The sequence below is a fragment of the Pithys albifrons genome, chromosome 6 (genome assembly GCF_047495875.1).
Source record: "Pithys albifrons albifrons isolate INPA30051 chromosome 6, PitAlb_v1, whole genome shotgun sequence".
NCBI classification, from domain to species: domain Eukaryota; kingdom Metazoa; phylum Chordata; class Aves; order Passeriformes; family Thamnophilidae; genus Pithys; species Pithys albifrons.
In genome coordinates, this window is record NC_092463.1 from 39,998,130 (window position 1) to 40,016,641 (window position 18,512).

General features: G+C 45.8%; 1 protein-coding gene across 3 annotated transcripts in view; it reads left to right on the forward strand.

Annotated features, from left to right (window-relative positions):
* Positions 1-15,071, forward strand: part of CRY2 (cryptochrome circadian regulator 2) — an 83,255-nt gene extending 68,184 nt beyond the window's left edge. For all 3 annotated transcript variants that reach the window (XM_071558447.1, XM_071558448.1, XM_071558446.1), the window contains exons 4-12: positions 6,369-6,553; positions 7,792-7,880; positions 8,946-9,086; positions 9,569-9,880; positions 10,930-11,081; positions 11,206-11,408; positions 11,881-11,970; positions 12,455-12,596; positions 13,072-15,071. In XM_071558447.1, the coding sequence (XP_071414548.1) occupies positions 6,369-6,553; positions 7,792-7,880; positions 8,946-9,086; positions 9,569-9,880; positions 10,930-11,081; positions 11,206-11,408; positions 11,881-11,970; positions 12,455-12,594 (1,312 nt within the window). In that variant the 3' untranslated portion in view covers positions 12,595-12,596; positions 13,072-15,071. The remainder of the gene's footprint in view (positions 1-6,368; positions 6,554-7,791; positions 7,881-8,945; positions 9,087-9,568; positions 9,881-10,929; positions 11,082-11,205; positions 11,409-11,880; positions 11,971-12,454; positions 12,597-13,071) is intronic.
* The last annotated feature ends 3,441 nt before the right edge of the window (positions 15,072-18,512 follow it).

Consider the following 18,512-nt stretch of genomic DNA (forward strand, 5'->3'; position numbering starts at 1 on the left):
GTGAGCCTAGAAGGATTACTCTGCACACTTGCACTTTTGATTAGAACACGTCAGAGCGCTCACAGTGACGCGAATGTACACAGAGGTGTTGCCTCAAGCTTATTAAACTCTGCACTTGACTGTCATTTAATTTGCTCAGCTGTGTCCAAGTGATTGCTCTCCTTGAGCATGTCCTCACTGTATGGACAGCTTTTTTTTTGTTTCGTTGTAGTAAAGATAGTTGAGCTGTTGTCTCAAACAGGTTATGAAGGTAGGGCTTTTAATTGATGGATATGCCAGGACAGCTGGAAGAAGTAAAACAAGGTAGATTGGGGCAAACTCACCTTATTCTAAAACCTGAATGCCTTGTCTTTGTTGTGTGTTTCCTATGGAGGGGCTTTGTTTTACATATTTACTTATTATGTATATAATCTCTATATGCATGTGATTTTAAGCAATGGAGGCAGCCTTTCACCTAAGGCACTGAGGTATGCTTGACTTCAATGATGTACTGTTCTTACAGGTTGCTTGCTTTTTTTCTTTCCTTTTTTTTTCCCCCTTTTTTATGTAACTTGTGCCAATAATGTTGAATGTAGATTTTCTCCTATAAACCTTAACATCCATAACTTCCCATGGGAAGGAGGTTTGCAGTTAGCACATGCTGTGTTGGAATGTTTGTCTTGTGAGTGAGGGGTATTCTTCTTGAAACTGTTTGATGAGCAGATGCTGCTTTCTAATTTTTGCATTAGAAGACCATGTTTATTATCAGTGTCACCCCTTTATCACCCCTTCAATGTCTGTGGCTCTCACATTGTTCCTGGTGTCATCTTTGTCTTCTAAGGTGGAGAGTCCTAGTTTATTTCAAGTTTTCAGGTGGAATCTGTTGTGTATCTCATAACCTTTCTTTATACTTCTGGATATTTCTAGAGATGGGCAACAGTGGTGAAAACTAACTAGTGTGCAAAATGTGGGAGAGACATGGATTTTTAGTACTATAATGTTTCCTATCTTCTATTAACAGTAGTGTTACTTTTGTTGTTTCTGAGTGCTGCTAAACACTAAACGGGTGGCTTGGGTCTTCCTTACAGAATTGTCATAGATATTTGAAGGGCTGCTGCTGTATAAATAAGTTTAAGATTGCATAGCTGTGCATATGGAGAAACAACATGACCAGCACTGCATTTCATCCGGTATTTTGACAGCTGGTCATCTGGTATATAGGGAAATTGTTAAGTTGCCTTTTATCTTTAGCTATCCCAGGTATCTTACTGCATTAGTAAGCATGCTCTTTTTAGTCCCTTCCCGATATTTTATAAAAAATTTTGAGCAGCACAAGCCCCAGCTCAGCTCTGTGTATTATTTCTCTTCCTGTTGGAAAAATGGATTCCTTCTCTACTTTCTATCTCAATTTTCTGTCTGCATGGACTTTTCCCTTTATCCCAAATTACTGTGGTTTCTTTAAAATTTTTTCAGTGAAAGGTCTGGTCATATGGCTTCTCAAAATCCATGTAGGATATATCAACTGAATCTCCCTTGCCCCAGGCTCAAATGTCACTAATAGATTTTCAGATGCAACTTCCCTTTACCAAGGCCAAATTAACCCATCAGCATCTTGCATATACTCATGCATTCACTGCTTCTATTATTAGTGTTTCCTTCCCATCTGTTTAGTGCACATACCAGACTCTATTCATTCCTCCTCATGATGCCCCTGAAACACTTTTAAAATCTAAAGTTGTATTTGCTTTTCTGTCTTTGTCTTTATTTTTCTGAAGGATTCTGCCTTCTGTTATATATGCTGATGTTATTCTTTAATTATTTTGACTCTTGTGATCTTTTTGAAATGTTTTTTCATGGTTTGTGTGCAATTTTTGATTTTTCCCCCCCTCAGCATCATAGCCTCTCAGTGATCTGCATCTTAGCTTGTTCTTTTTGCTTAGCTCACTTTGCATTTCTCTTACTGAAATAAGTCATTGTTGCTCTTGGAAATGTGTTGGTTCATGCCAAAGCCATAGTTTGTGCAGGCAAGTGATAACTAGTGTTTTCAGCTATACCTTAGCACTGCCTAAGACCAAATCATGAATTGGCTCTCCTTGTGGGTTCTTGATTAGTTGTTCATGGAGCAGTCCTTTATGGCAACTAGCAAATTGGGTTTTGGCTGACAGCTACCCAGTCTGTGTGGACGCAGTTGAAGTCTTCAGTTATTCTGACATTTCTTGGTTCTTGGCATCTCTGAGATTTCTCAGCAGGTGGTAATACAGTTCTGATACTGTATTTCTCCTGGGAGCCTCAAAGTGTATCACCATCCAGCTGTGTGCCTAGTCTTCTCACTCGCAGTATGCGTTCTCCCTCTACTCACCCTAATGCTTTCCCTGCATAGTTAGCTAGTGGTAATAATACCTGGTGGTACATCCTACTTCTCATCCTACTTTAATCAGATTTCCAATGAGATTGTCAGCCTGGTTTTAAGCAATTTAGACTAAACTTCCACATCTACATAAATGATTCCGCTTGCCACCCCCTGACATGGCACCACAGCCAGGGAGGCAGTAGGTGGGGCCGTGGTGCTCCAGGACTGCCTCCACCAGCTCCTTCGAAACATCTGCCAAGAGCCTGTTCAGTTAACTTGTGAATTTGACCAGTTTTACCCAGTAGAAAGACTACAGTGTTCCCCTTGTTGGCACTGCCAGCAGAGCTATGTGAATATCAGAGCATCTTTCCCCTGCTCTCCCCCAGAACAGGGGAGTGCTATCAAAAATGAGCATCAATGCTGAAAAATACGCCTAAGAAAATCTGGGAATTCCCAGTCAAGATTAGCGATGTTCAAGCTGTTGGAAGTCAGACAGAAAATACAATCTCTTGGATGTCAGCCTAGCCTGCTCAAAGCCTTAACTTGACTATTATTCTATCTGACAACTTTCAGCTGCCAGGTTGTTTTGTCTCTTCTCTGGATCCACCTGTTTTCTCCTCCTTAGGATCTAAATTCTTTGTAGTGTGCTTACTGATGGTCAGCACACTGGTTTCTGTAATCCCAGGCAGGCCTGGGTTATTCAGGGGCAGTGGTTTAGGTCAGAAAAGAACAGTAATCTTGTATGTTTGTAGCATGTACGCAGGAGCATCTTTTCATCAAATAGCCTAGCCTAAGGCTGAAATGTTAAACGTGTTTGAATAGAAGCACATCCTAACCAAGCACTGGAGAAGCATGTATACCTTAGTGGTTCTGCAGTTCAGTACGCTGGGCTAAAGGTGGGTTATTTTCATCTAAGAAGGTTACATCAAACTTCTGCCTGACAGATCTTGTTATCCTCTTCTGTCTTGCATGGTGCTCTGCTGTCAGGTGTTTTCCCCCAGTGCAGATACCCAGCCTTCATCTCTCATCTGCTCAGTATGTGTCTGCAGAAGTTGAATTGTTTGTCTGTTGTTCAGCATCTGTTGGATGGACATATCTCTTGGTTATCTCTCCATCTCTTTGAATCTGTAGAAATACCCCTTGTGTTATGTACATGTAGCCTTACATGAGCTCTCTGGAGCAGGGATTTAGATCAGAGCAATTGCATAAGCTGGCAAGGCTAACTAACTAGTCGGCGTGAATTGGTCCTGGGGTGCGTTGAGCAGCCTGCTTGCCGAGTGCTGGCAGCCAGCTCCTCCTCATGCAAGGAAGTGGGGGGAGTACTTTGAGTCCCTTGCCAGAACCTGGCCCTGTTATTTGTAAGTGAGCTGAGGTATCAGATTTTTGAGACAAGCAGCTTTCCCTAGTCCATTAGCCATCCTGCTGTGGAGCATGAGTCAGAAGCTTACACCTGTGAGGGTGTGCATTCTAGTCTGCAGACACTCTGCTGTCACAGGTGACTGACTGTAGGATACCTTACTGCAGCAGTGCTGGAACTAACTATGTTTGGTCAGGTTTTGGTTGCCTGCTTTCTTTAGGTGAAGTGTGACTGGCGGTCAAAAAGACCCTCATAACTTCTGTGGTATCACGGTACTACTGTCAGGTGGTGCAGGGTGTTCTAGTGCTACTTTGGTAGCACAGCCATTGTGTGTGCTCACTAGCTAGAGTTAGGTTCTGTGTGATGGATACAGCGATTCTGCTCTTCTCTGTTCAACTTCAAGAAGGCTTGAAGAACAAGTGCCGTATGCAGTCTGCGGGTTGTGCTGGGGGAGATAGATGAAACAGGAGTATTAAATCCTGGGAAGGGACCTCCCTTTTTTCCTCATTTGTGAAAGTCCTGTGAGATTGTGCAGCCTGCATTCGAAGGACAGTATGAAGATGGAAAGGACTCCTCTTTGAGTACCTTCCTGTACAAATCTTTGTACAGAGGGCTGAACAGTACTGCAATACCCAGTATGTGTGGTATAATAATGCAATATATAGTGCAATAGCAAATATACAGTACTGCTTTTCATGGCAGTATTGTGAAAGGTCCAGATTTTATGCATTATGCCAGTGTCAGGTGCCGTGAAATGTGCATCTTGTCCCAGTCCTTTCTTAAATGATTTGTGTCCCAGATCCAATAACTGTCTGTTTAGGAATTTGGGAGCTGTACCAGGTAATGTGATTCATATTCACAATCTTGAGGATATTACATACAGGCATTGGCACCTGTGGATCTGGGATGTGGTATAGTGATCTGGATCTCGAACTGAGCTGCAGCCCCAGCAGATCTATGGAGGAAGACTGAAAACAAAGGCAGTGTGAAAGAAGCTTCCCTGCCCCCATCCCAAGCACCTCAGAGCAGACACGGTGCCGCTTTGTCACTTTTTCTCTTTTAAGCTCTGAATTCCTATGGAAGCAATTGAACCTCTTCACTCTCCAGTGCTGTGACTGGAAATGCCTCACTTCTCTTCCAGCGGCAATACTGATTTTCTGGGAATCTTTGGCTGATCTTGTTTGAGGGCTCCAGGGCTCAAAACAAGCCACACAGAAGATTGTGGTGGGTAGTATTCATGAAAGTTCTGTGATTTCTTGCAATGTCTAAGGTGTTATGCGGAGAGAGCCAAAAAGTGCATGTGGGAAAGCAGAGGAGGTGACCTCTGGTGTGGTGATGTAGGACAAGTTGGCTGTAAGGCAAATACAAATACAGCAGCCAGGGTGGGGGTGTGGCAGAGTGCTGTGCCCATGCCATGGCCGTGTTCATAACCCGGCACTAAAAATGTACAGTGCTTTGTACTCTGTGCGCAATCCCAATGGTCCTCCCACCCTTTCCTGTTTGTTAGTGTCTTTTGTCTCCCAGTGTTTACAACTTCAAAGCAGAAGCTCAGGAGGAAACTGCAGGTGGCTTCACTGTAAATCTGTGCAGCCGTGTTGCCTGTGGGTGAGGTTCTCCTTCCTCGGCCCGGGCTCCCGGTGCGGGTGGCGGCGGGGTCACCGCGGCACACACGTGCGGGAGGGCCCGCGGCCGGCGTGTCGCTCCGCCCCGCTACACGTGCGGCCTCGGGGGAAGGGACGGCACATGGCATCCTCCGGAACACCCAGCTTTAAGCCTGCCCCTTGCATAAGCTGTTGATTGTAATGGGTGGGGAGCGCTGTTGTGCTGCAGCTCCTGTGTGAGCTGTGGGGTTGGCTGGCTCAGCTTTATGTAATGCTGGCGATCCCTATGCTGTCTGCTTTTATATTAACTCCTTCCTCTCCCTCCAGGAGAGGGATTAAAAATGGTATCTCTCAGCCTGGAGAAGCTTACCTTCAGGGGGCTTCCCAAAGCTTACTGTCCCAGGAGAAATAAGACTGCGTGGCCCCAGCAAACTGTGGATGCTTAGGGAAGTAGAGGGATGAGGACTTGTGACTGTCTTTCTGTGGCATGATCTGACACAGGTGAATAGCGTAAGACAGGGCTGCTCATGACCTTATGGCATGAGGGAGGGTGGTGATTTTCCTAATCACAGGGACAGAGGAGTGACGCAAACTGGGATTTGCTTCATCTAAGATAGGTGGAGAAGGGGTCACTAACAGGCAGGGTCTTTTGTGTCATACAGGGAGGAATTAAGGTCAGAATCAGGTTAGGGTATCACAAGGTGTCAGGGGAACAGATGCAGGTGTAGGATTTGCCAGAAAAGCAGTAATCAGATTGAGATATCTGACAGGGGTGTGATGAGGAGCTCTGGAAGGTGTGATGCTAAGCCTGATTCAGCTGGAGCTCTTTTCAGGTTTTTGCTATGGATATGAGTAAGTATATGGTGTTTTGTTTTCTGATGTATTTTGGGATTTTTTTTTGGTCAGTTTTAATATCCCTTTGAAGGATGCATCAAGTGATAGGTAGGTCTATAAGGATTTTTGTATCCAAAGTGAAAGGCGATCCTGAGCAGAGATAGTAGGGTACAGTTTGGATGTCATTTCCTTCTGTCTTCTGTGGTAGTGAGGTTGTGTTGTTTCACCATGTTTATTTTATCTCCAGAATAATTGAGCTGAATGGCCACAAGCCACCCCTCACCTACAAGCGCTTCCAGGCCATCATTAGCCGTATGGAGCTCCCAAAGAAGCCAGTGAGCACTGTGATAAGTCAGCAGATGGAGACATGTAAAGTGGACATTCAGGAGAACCATGATGATGTTTATGGGGTCCCATCCCTGGAAGAGCTGGGTATGTGTCAAGAGCAAGGATTAACTGCCAGCTGAAATGGGATCTGCTGAAACTGTTTCTGATTGCTGGCACATGTTCTTACCTGACTTGGGCTGCCTCTAGCCCTGGAAGCAGGCTAATGTTTTCAGTGAGTGCTGGACCTTGGGATAACACACTGGTGTCCCTTGCACTGCTGCTGATGCCCAGCATCTCCCTTAGCATTGCTCTGATGTGCTCTGCATCTGTCCTTAGGTTCTCTGCTATACTGAGCATGTAACCATTGTATCAGTATCTCATGTCCTCGCCAGCTGGTTTCCCTCTACTGCCACCTCAGACGTGTTGTGTAACAGGTCTGAAGAGGTAAACTAACTGTGTACCAGGCTTAGATAATTTCATTCACTTATTGCCCAGCAGCTCTAATATGGGAGCTTAGTAAGACAAAAGATTCTACAGAAGCTTTTTTCCTTCCTCCAGCTGTGCTTTATTGTCCTGTATTTTCCTTGGAGAAGGAGAATGAATGGCTGAGGCATGGGGAATGCAACACCTACATCAGGGAAGTAAATCTAAATGCAAGGGAAGGAAGGATTTTAATGCAGAATGCTGTCTGCACATCTGTGACTGGAGGCTCCATACCAGATATATAGGAAGTATCACCTTGTACCTTATGGTACTTTCTTTATTTGGTTGGCCTAATGTGACTGCCTGTAACTTTACACTGCTTTGCTTGCTGCCAGAGAAGGCTCCTCTGTCAGCCCAGAGCAGTGCAGGGAGCCTGCATTATTGCTTCCCTCTTTTTGCTGGTTCTTTAGCACTATTCCAGTGCCTTCCCTAGCACCAGCTTTCAGCAGAGTAGGAGCCTCACCAGGAGCAGCCAGGCTGTCTAGTGAGCTGCTGATGTCAGTGGCAAGGTATTTTGCAGGGCAGAGCTGTGGAGCAGATGTTCCATTGCCAGCTGCTCTGGCCTTTGGAGCAGAGCCTTGTGGGTAGTGCCAACACACTGGAGAGAGTGCTGGCAGGGAGCAATGGGGAAAGTCACTGAAAAGCTGCCTGAAGCATTGCAGGGAGAGGCCCTTATACTGCAGTGTCATGAGCAGGCTCTCCCCATATTCCACTTGATTTGTCTGTTGTACAAGGATTAGAGCAGCAAGTCACGTTAGACAAATGTAATATGTAGTGTCTTGCTGTTATCAATGCCTAATCCGATATCTGTACCCTTTGTCTAGGCATTGTTTCCAGTCTTACAAAGTTCTTTTTCTCAGGCTTTCCTACAGATGGTCTTGCCCCTGCAGTTTGGCAAGGAGGAGAGACGGAAGCCCTGGCGCGGCTGGATAAACACTTGGAAAGAAAGGTAACCCCTGTTATTTAAGTGGCAATTCCTGTAGACTGTGCCTCCAAATGAAATATGTAGAGTGTTTCCCATTACTTTATTCCCTGCCTTTCCTAGCAGTGGTCATAGCATTTGCCTCTGAAAAGAAGTTTTTGGTATTTTGGAGTACTTCTGTGATCTTGGGTTGTGTGTGGAGCAGGTAGCTCCTGGACTTCCTCAGGCCCAGAGAATTAGAGCTGTATATCATCAATGCTGCTGTTTGAAGCAGAGAGGATTCTTTTCTTTGTTTCTACTTCTCCATTTCCTTTAGAGGAGTGCAAACTTGGAATTCTTCTGTAAGTTGTTCAGTCTCTGCTGCACACTGCACACCATCTCTTTTTATCTTTAGCTGAGGTATTAGTGCGAGTACATGCTTATAAAAGAATATCTTCCCCTTGTCCATCAGCCTGTTAATAGGTTGTCTGACTGACTGGTGTTCCTTGAGCCCCTTGGTGAAATAACCAGCTTTATTTCAATGTGTTCTTGATTACAGTGTACAAGGCAAACAATTTCAAAGTAGTGAAAGGTGACCCAGCTGCAGAGGCATGTCTCAGTTTTAACCAGCTTGTTCTTCTTTAATGCTGAGTAGCTTGGTGGTAGTTGTAAAAATCAAAGCATGAATACTTGTGCTGAAGGGGGACTAAATGTTCAACACAATGCTCCACAAAGTCTGAATTTCCCCAATTTTCTTGTTTTCTAGTCTGTGAAATAAGACAGACATACCTGGACATAAACAGTTGTATTAGCATGTATCCCTCAGAAGTGTTGAAGCTATAAATAAGCTCCTGTGTGAAGAGCAAATTTAATCCTTTTCCTGGCTAGAATAACTAACTGGTTTAAATCCTGGAGCAAAGGATTTGCATTTCTTGAATGGAGCATGGGGGTTGGGATTGCCCACTAGAGATCTCTCCCAGCAGTGGTTGGAAGTGAATAAAAGAGACTGTGCTGTCAGACTTGAGTGACCTCACTACCTGCACAGAGACCTGCCCTTAGCAGTTTTCCACAAATACATGGGGGTTTTGGCTTATTTCTTCTGAATCCATCTAGGCATGGGTTGCAAATTACGAAAGACCAAGGATGAATGCCAATTCATTGCTGGCCAGCCCTACCGGACTCAGTCCCTACCTGCGTTTTGGGTGCTTGTCCTGCCGCCTGTTTTACTATCGTCTGTGGGAGCTGTATAAGAAGGTAAGACAGAAGGCTCACCTGGAGAGCAGGCTGGGTTTGAGCATATGTATAGCATGGTGCTGGTTCCCAGATAGTGGCAGAACAGGTACAAAAGTTCCAGTTGCCTCCGTTGTGTTTGACTTTTGGGCTGAGCTACTGTGAAAGAGGCTCTTGGGTGAGAAAAAGTGATTCCTGTAAATACTCAAGCAAACCTTAAATCTGGTAGTACCTTGTTCTTCAGCCTGGGTTTCTGTGTTATGAGCCATGTAGAGTCTTTGACTGGAATGATGCAAAACTAACAGTAACTTGTCAGTGTACTGAGTGAACCAAAAGCAGTGCTCTGACTTAACCACCTGGGGTTTCTGGTAAGGGGCAATCTGGAGTTGATTTCCTGTTCAGCAACTGACTTGGGAAATGTGTATAAATGCTTGGGTGGCTTACAGCTCAGCTTCATGAAGCCAGTCCTTGTGTGCTTGTGAATACCCTTGTTCCCTCCTCCACAGGTGAAGCGGAACAGCACACCCCCCCTCTCTCTATATGGACAGCTTCTGTGGCGGGAGTTTTTCTACACAGCAGCCACCAACAACCCAAAGTTTGATCGCATGGAGGGGAATCCCATCTGCATACAAATTCCCTGGGACAGGAACCCTGAAGCCTTGGCAAAGTGGGCAGAGGGCAAGACAGGCTTCCCTTGGATCGATGCCATCATGACCCAACTGAGACAAGAAGGGTGGATACACCACCTGGCTAGGCACGCGGTGGCCTGCTTCCTGACCAGGGGTGACCTCTGGATCAGCTGGGAGTCAGGAGTCAGGGTGAGTCCTGGCATTTTCAGATATTTGCAGGAGGTCATAAGGAAAACAAAGTCTCCCTGTCACTTGCTGCAAGGATGGGCATGCAGGTATGGCTTTTGTTTTGTGTATAAAAGTTGCATGGAAGAGAGCATTTGCTAGCAGGCTCTTGGCCAGCCAAAAGTCTGACTTCTTTCTGCCTTCTACTATGGAGGCTCTCACAGTATCACAAGCTTCTAATAACCATAACTAAATGTATGTGGGACCCACTGGTAAATATGGACTAGGGTTTTGGGGGCTTTTTGGGGTTTTTTTTGGTAAAAGTTCTCTCAGTCCATCTGTTTTCTTTGCAATTTTAATGTCACTTTTTAACCGGACCTTTTTCCTCATTGTGTAATCCATCACCGTGCCGGTCAGGGAACGCTCCATGACTGAAATCTGAGTCTAGAGTCTCAAGGAAAGAGGTAAAAGACCCTCCTCTTGGGCCATCTGAAGGGACAGACAGCTTGAATCTACCCAGTGTACATACTGCCCCACACAAAAAGTAGAGGCAGGGGCATCTAAGTCATGAAGCTGACAAAGCAGAGCATAATTGAAAGTGCTGCTTAAAGCGCAGCATCTGTGCATGGATGTGAGTGAGGTACCGCTGAAACCTTTCTGCCTCTCAGTGGTAGTGTGCTCTGGGACCTTCACAGGGGTTCTTCCTTCTTGCTTTTGTGCACGTTCTTCTGTGCAGCATCCTCTCCTTCCCACAGTTGGTGCTTTGCACTTTTTATGCCTGCAGGCCAGGATCAATACCCAAAGCTTGCTGCAACACTAGGTAGTGATTGAGTCTGTAGCTGAATGAGAGATAAGCCAGCACTTCATCAATGTGAACAGACCATGCCTCCCTATGTGAAAGTGTCAGGAAGTCAGATGTATTGACCAGCCAACTGGCTTCAGCCAGCAGATCGCCTCTCTGCCGCTTTGTTCTCATAGCTCAGTGCCTGCCATTTGAAATACCATCTTGGGTCCTACTGCGACAAAGTCCTGTCTGGGGAAGGTCTCAGTGCCTTTTCCTCCAATTGCTGCAGGTATTTGACGAACTGTTGCTGGATGCAGATTTCAGCGTAAATGCAGGAAGTTGGATGTGGCTTTCGTGCAGTGCATTCTTCCAGCAGTTCTTCCACTGTTACTGTCCTGTGGGCTTCGGACGTCGCACAGACCCCAGTGGTGACTATGTTAAGTAAGTCATATGACTGGAGCTTCCTTGTTGCTGGATCTGTGAGGCCAAGTTGATTAGTGGCTGACAGGTGCATAGTGCTTTTTGTGCACTGTGTGTGCTATGTTGCTTTTTACTTGTGTTGCAGGAGGTATCTGCCCAAACTGAAGGGTTTTCCCTCACGATATATCTATGAACCATGGAATGCTCCAGAGTCTGTGCAGAAGGCAGCCAAGTGCATCATTGGGGTGGACTACCCCAAACCCATGGTGAACCACGCAGAGACCAGCCGACTGAACATTGAGCGCATGAAGCAGATCTACCAGCAGCTGTCACGCTATAGGGGCCTCTGTAAGTACCAGCAATTGCAAAAGTTTGTGTCTTTAATACAAGATAAAATGCTGGGAGGAAAGGTCATGATTTAAAATAGATAGCACTTGCCTCTCTGGCCAGTCCTTGCAAGAGGAAGCAGTCCCTACCAAATCTGCTCAATCATTTTTCAGGGAGATCTCCATTGAGCTCTTGGACAGCTAAGAGTAGAGTTTGATTAGTTTTGAGAGCTACTCATAGCAAGTCACCATCCATATACTACCAGTGGTGCATTCTTCACTTTGGAAGAAAACCTAGGCAGTGCATCCTAAATAAATATGCTGGTGGTTCACAGGGTGTTTGTCTGGTCAGCACTGGGTGAGCGCAGCTCTGAAGTTCTGCTTTGTGATATGGATGTTCTGGTTGGTGATCACTAAGGTGTTCCCATGTGAAAGGCTTCTCCCACCCCAGCTGTGTTTTGTTTCTTAACTAAGATCCTCTTGCCATTTCCTAGGTTTACTGGCATCAGTCCCTTCATGTGTGGAAGATCTCAGTGGCCCAGTCACAGACTCGGCTTCGGGGCAGGGCTGCAGCACCAGTACAGGTGAGTTGGAGCTTTTTGTGTGCTTTTGAGTTTCTTGTCGACTTAAAGGTTATAAGCAGGAGAAGATGATCCTTTTCTGATAGCTAGGAAAACACAGATCACATTCACAGTCCTTTCAGCTTTCTTCAGAAGTCCCCAGTGAGCCTTCATTTCTAAAAACGCTGAAGCATAAGAGTTCATTAAAGTTACTCTTTTACTGTCTGTATGGGATCATACGGAACCACTTGAGAGAAGTGAAGATCACTGGAGGTATAATCAGGTATAAATTAAGCTGTCCTCTGTTAAAGAAGGATACTTTTGTGTTCGTTCTGCTTATAACAAAGCTTTGTTTAAAAGTTTCCAGGGAGGCTGTGGGAACACGTCTCTCTGCTTGTGTACTGCACAGTCTTCTGTCTCCCAGCCCTGTGGCAGATTAGGCCAGGGTGTACATATGAGGCCATCTAAAGGCAGGAGAACTGTTGAAATGATTCTTCTTCCTCTGCAGTGGCGAGGCTTTCACAAGCAGACCAGGCTTCTCCAAAACGCAAACATGAGGGAGCAGAAGAGCCATGCAATGAAGAACTGTACAAACGAGTCAAAGTGACGGGTCTCCCTGCTTCAGAGATCTCTGGCAAGAGTTTATGATTGTGAGTAGTTCCTAGTGTGATCTGGCTTAAATTACCTGATTCTGGAAACTAACAAGGCTCAATCTTATTTAGTCCCTACATTTTAATGAACAAAACGGACTTCCTTGTGAAGCGATGTGGCTCCTAACTGTAATTCTATAACCCTGCACTTTGGAAGTGGTCTGTCCACTGGTGGTTTTGCATGACAAACTGTTAGCTCAGTTTTCCAGTGGAGAGCAGGGCCCTGCTGCTGGAATAGGCATGGAGCACAGTTGTGGGTTTGCTCTTGTGAGGCTGCTTCTCCTTCCACAGAGCGGGTTCACAGCCAGGTGCCCCTGCAGCGAGGGTATGGGCTAGAGGAGGGGAACAGTCAGGTCCAGTCATCTGCCTTCAAGCTCCAGATTCCAGGAGGGAAAGAGCTGGTCACATGTTCTGGCCATTTTTCAGCATGAGAGGGGAGATCAAGGCAAATTCTCTCTTCTGCTTTCTCTTACAGCCAGCGATGAGCACCCTGCAAGTGAAGAGGGGAGAGTGCTGAAGAGGTGACTTAGAAGAGTAGGGACTGCTGCCACAGAGGGACTGGAACTTGTGATCCGCAACAGAAAATCTGGGGTCTCACATAATTCTGTAATTCCAATAGCTGCCACGGAAGGGCACTGCATTACTTGTGCTTGGGAGTATTTGGCTATCTGGTCTCCAAAGAGCCAAGTGTGTCTCTTCTCAACCATCCCCAAAATCTGCCCACCTTCAAGGGGACGAGACTTCTGTCAACTTGTTCACTCCAAATGTATCTTTATTTTCTGACAATGGCTCAGTGCATGTGAGTTGATGCATTGATGTAGGAATCAGCATCTGTGTGTCTCACAAATAGTGAACCTTCATTCTCATCAATAGTACTAGGCAGTGATGTGTGCTGATTAATTCAAATTATAGTAGGCGTTGAGAAGGAAACTGCTATGATATCAAAAATAGAGTACCCATCCTATGAGAGAACAAGCAAAACTTGGTGTTTCTTTCATTAGGCTAGGCTGACAAGGGAAGGAATGCTTTCTGAGTAAATCAAGGTAGTACTTCTGTAGGATGAAAACAAAATGAAGGTCAACGGTAGCACAAGAACAGATACAAACTGTACGCTTGAAAGGCACTTAAAACTTTCTCCGCAAAAGAACATTCTGCTGCAAGGTGAGCCATGTAGTGCTGTTGTCTGGAACGCGCAGCTTCAGAGCTGTTTGACGTCTAGGGAAGAGAGACTCTGAGAGAAAAGGAATTCTGCAGAGAGTAAGATCATGCCTTGATATGAACAAAGCAGTCTCTCAGAATAGGTCTAGTCCCAAAAATAAGGGAGCTACACCTGAGCCCAGCACTCTACAGCATTTCCTTCCCTGAATGAGAGCTCTCTCAAATGAAGTGACCTATGTCTAGTATTTAGACTGTGGAGTGCCTCCTACTGATAGAGGATGTATTACACATCAGTTCCTTGAAGTGAGTCTTCCTTGAGCTCAGAGTCCAGTGTCCATTCTGTGTGCCCATTCTGTTTGGTATTTTCTGTATTGACATCTGTGTTTCAAGTTTCTACACAGTATACACCTGTACCTCATGCCCTGCACACTGCTCCTCTTTGCCGTTTGCATTCACACTGGTGCTTTGTAGCCTAGCAGGACGATTTTATAGCTTTCCTGGCTCTTAACCATACAGTCCTTGCCTGGTCCTGTTACATGTCACTCCAGTACAGGGCTGGCAGAGCGCCTGACTGCCACTGAAAGCGCAAGGGAGGGTAGTACAGCAGAAGCTTCTCTCTTGCAGCTGTTCCAAGAGGGATCGGATTGAGTAACTAGTCCCATGCAATGGGCTGCTCTTTGCACAGTTTTCATTTGCTGTCCAAAACCTTTCATCCCTGCCTGGCACAGATAGTGTGGGGCTATACGTAAGCTTATGCAGCTAAAAGCTTGGGGAGTACAGGAATTGCCTCCCATTGACTGGAATAATCAGATTCAGTGTTGGAGCCCGTGTTTGAACCCAGAGCAATAGGGCTGCAAAATAGAAACTGACTCAAATGTATCTGAGAAACCCAAAGTGGCTGAATGGAGTCTGTGAATAAATTTATTGAATAGCTGAATAACCTTTCCTTCCCACTCCCTGAGGCTTTGACCCTATATTCTCTTTCCCAAGGGAATCCATGGGGCAGACTGAACAAGTAAACAGTTACTTTTCCTAACCTTCTTCTAGACTACTATTCATATCCTGCCTGGTGGATAACCCAGTCATCAACAGGTTATGTCCCCTTCAGTCTGACCCAGATATTACTCCCACTGTCTTGGGGGTAGAAAGAAAAAGACATACTCCCCCACCCCTATCTTCTGCTGCAGAGAGAAGAAAGGGGAAAGACATGCACTTTGTACACTTAGATTACAGCAGTTGTAATTTCTGTCATTTGGAGAGTTTCATGCTTAGGCAGTGGTCTGTAAATACAACTTTTTATAAATGTCTTTAACCCTCTTTCCTGTCATCCAAATTATTTTGCTTGGTAAGTGGCATTTTTGGGGCTGGATCTGTGGGGTAAGGAATCAAAGGGAGGAGAGGCCACATCTCCTAAGTGATCTCTTGGAAGGCTTTGGCGAGGAGGAGGAAATCACATTTGCAAGGTGTTTGTCAGCACATGGGATATGGATGGTGGCATTTAGAAGAGCTGCAGCTCGGGTAGTAGCATCGAGAAGGACACGAACACACTAGGCCAACCAAAGATAAGAGAAAAACTTCACGCAAGAAGCCTGTTAAGTAGTGTGGGATTCTTCTGCTCTGGCATCTCCCAGCTGAAATGATAAAGGTGAGTAAATCTGTGATGAGTAAGGAATGACTGTTCACTGTTTTCAGTAATGTTTAGAATTGGGCATGTTCAGTTAAAGTACAACATGGCAGAATGAACAAGGGTGCACCTACCTTAGTTGTGGGTGCTAACAGTTTGAGTTCAAAAGATCTTGACCAATTCACTGGGAAAGAAAATGCCATCAGTAACCATTAGTAAAGATACCGTCTTTGTTTCAGGAAGCAACAGAGGACTGCTGGAGGCTGGCATAAAGGAAGCAGCATGAAATGGATGCCAGACTGGGGACTGTTTCCTGGGATGACTGTTTTCTGTGTCTTGGGGCTAGGTGGCAATATCTGACCTGACACAGGCACCCCCAATGCAAGCATAGCATGAGGTTATTCCTTGGGTAGAGAGAGCAGTTGGCTTTTGATGCTCTGACATTAGTGGCTTTTGGTATGCTCCTTGGGGTGGTGTGAAGGCTCTTTTCAACTGCAGAGTCCTACAGAGCTATGAACAGTTGTTCAGGATAGGTCTCCTGTCAGTTACTGGGCCTTGGCTCTTGCAGTTCTCCAGCTAAGTCATGAACTGATATTAAATACACCAGACTTAGTAGCCTGTTAACTAGTTAGGACACAGTTCCTTGTTCATGTTCAGCAGTGGGGCTGATGCAGGACAGCCATGCTGGAGTCTCTGCCTCAGCTGGACATGTATAGATAGCACCAGTTTGAACACCAGCTAAGTGATTATTGCAAACAATCCAATGAAACCAAGACACAGCTTTAATTTTGTGTAAATGAGCATTTAAAATTTGTTGTCTAACTTGCTCAGCTAGTTGGAAACAAAAAAGGCAATTTTTGAAGATGCTGATTCAGGTGTTTCAGAGTGCTAATGGAGAAGCTGCTGCCTGAGCATTTTCACAGCATTTGAGGAATTGCACACAGACCACCTGAGACTTTTAACTGCTGGGACCAGGGGCCCTTTGCAGCAGGCAGCTCCAGTGAGCTGATGGGTGCCCTGTTGGCTCCCTTGCTCACACACACATACACAGGACTCTCAAACTGATTTCTTTGTTGGGGCTTGAACCTAGGTTCTGTGTAGCTGAGCCTCAGTGTAAGATTTATAAAAAGAAATAATGCAATGGTACAGCAGCAGGTCAGCTTGAGCTGGGTGCCTGTGGGGGGGCCCCTAACAAAGAAATCCCTGGGCATTTATACCTTTGTGACTCATGCACCTGTCCCTCACATGCTCTCTTACTTAAGCTAAACAAATAATCCATCTCAACAGGAGGTACTGGAGCATGTCTGGTCTACAAGACAGGTAATGTGTACAGTGTGTTGGCTAACTGGGGGGGTATGCAGTCAAGGCTCATGGTATTGCTGAATTGCTCTCTTGTCTTGGGTGAGGACCTTGTGGTCTTGAAAAAGTAATCATTCAGTGCTTCAAGTGTCTCCCACGTGACAAAAACCTTTTGAAAATGGCAGCCTATGCCTTAGAAGATGAGGAGGCAGGATGACAGCAAACCCAGTCCAGCTTTCTCTACCCAGAGTGTAATAACATACATTAAACCTGGAGAGGTTGGGTTTGAGGCTCCTCCTCTGTGATGGCCAGAATATGTGTTTTCCCTGTCAAAGGAATGACAGTGATGTTGGTCAGGACTTAAAGTGGCTAACCTGGAATTTCTAGCAGAGACTGGCTGCCTGCTCCATGTGCTGGTGCTTGAGAAAATTCTCTTCCCCTGTCTCTCTTCTGTCTGCACAAATAAGGAGCTGGAGTGGCTTCAGGAGGGGTTTGCTGAAAGGTCTGAAAGTAGAAAACACACCTGGATTTGAAGAGATGAGAGCCAGAGATGTGGTCATTGGGACAGAAGGGGAAAGAGCATCAAGAAGGATGGTCAAAAGAGAGTGGAGTGCTGGTCTGGTATCACAGCTACATCTAGTGGGAGATCAGATGGTTCAGCTGGGGGAGAGGAGCAGGAAAACTTCTCTCAGCAAGTAACCTTTTCTCAGGTTTCATTTAAGGCTTACAGTAGTTGGTCTGAAGTGAACCTGATGGTCAGTTGGACAATTTGAGAGAGACAAAAGTCAGCAGATGCCTTGTGGCCAGAGATGCTGGCTAGGATGGAAGTGTAGTCTCTTATTTTGCAGATGTGCATGCACTCTCCCAGCAGCCTTGGGCTCTACTGTACATCTAAGGAACAGATGTGATCAACAGCAGTACATTCTCCTGCCAGACCAGCCTGAGCCAGGGTTGGGATAAAAGGCCATGTGACCTGACTAAGAGGTGAGCTTTTGGTGTTTGGTGTCCAAGCAGAAGGTGAGATACGCTGGTGGTGATCTGACTGGGACGAGGCAGCACCCGTACCTTCTGCCTCAGGTCAGAGGCCAAAGGAGAGCCATGCTGGTGAGTCTCTTGGGTCCTGCATGCAATACAGTTTAATCTGTGCATCCAAACAGTGAAGGGGACACCTACCTCCCTCTCAGGAAGCTGCCTCAGGGGTACCTGCACATGGTGACCCTGTGGGCATGTATTTGTCTCCATGCTGACCCAGGAGAACCATCTCTTTCTAGTTTGGCAGGAGACCAAGACTCCTGAGAGAGAGAGGAGGACTGTATGCCTCAGAGGGCTCTGCTTGCTTTTCTCTGAAGAAGCAGCTGACATGCTGGGTCTTGGCCAAGAACTAATACCATTGTCTCAATGGCAGTCAGCTCTGTGGTTTGAGAAACACTGATGGGACTGACTGTATCTAAAGTTTGACCTCCTAAAGCAGTGCCACCCACACTGTACAGGACTGTCACAGACAGCAAATGGGAGCAGAGTGGGCATGCAGAAAATAGGAAGAGTTCTTTTCAGCTACAGAAGTAGCTTTGGGACTTAAAAATACTGATGCTGTCCCCTTCTGTGTACAGCACAACCTACACAGTTTCCTGAGATAACCTGCAAAGCATGGGGAGGAGAGGCAGGGGAGAGGAACCTTGCTCAGGCTGGTGAGGAAGGGTAGCAGCAATGAACACTCAAGGTAAAATGCACCTGGGACACAGCAGAACGCAAGAGTGGGTCTACCAGTTTTGGGGAGAGACCTACAACCTCAAGATGCATTTTTTCCCCTCCTTGTGCCTATGAAAAGTATGTGT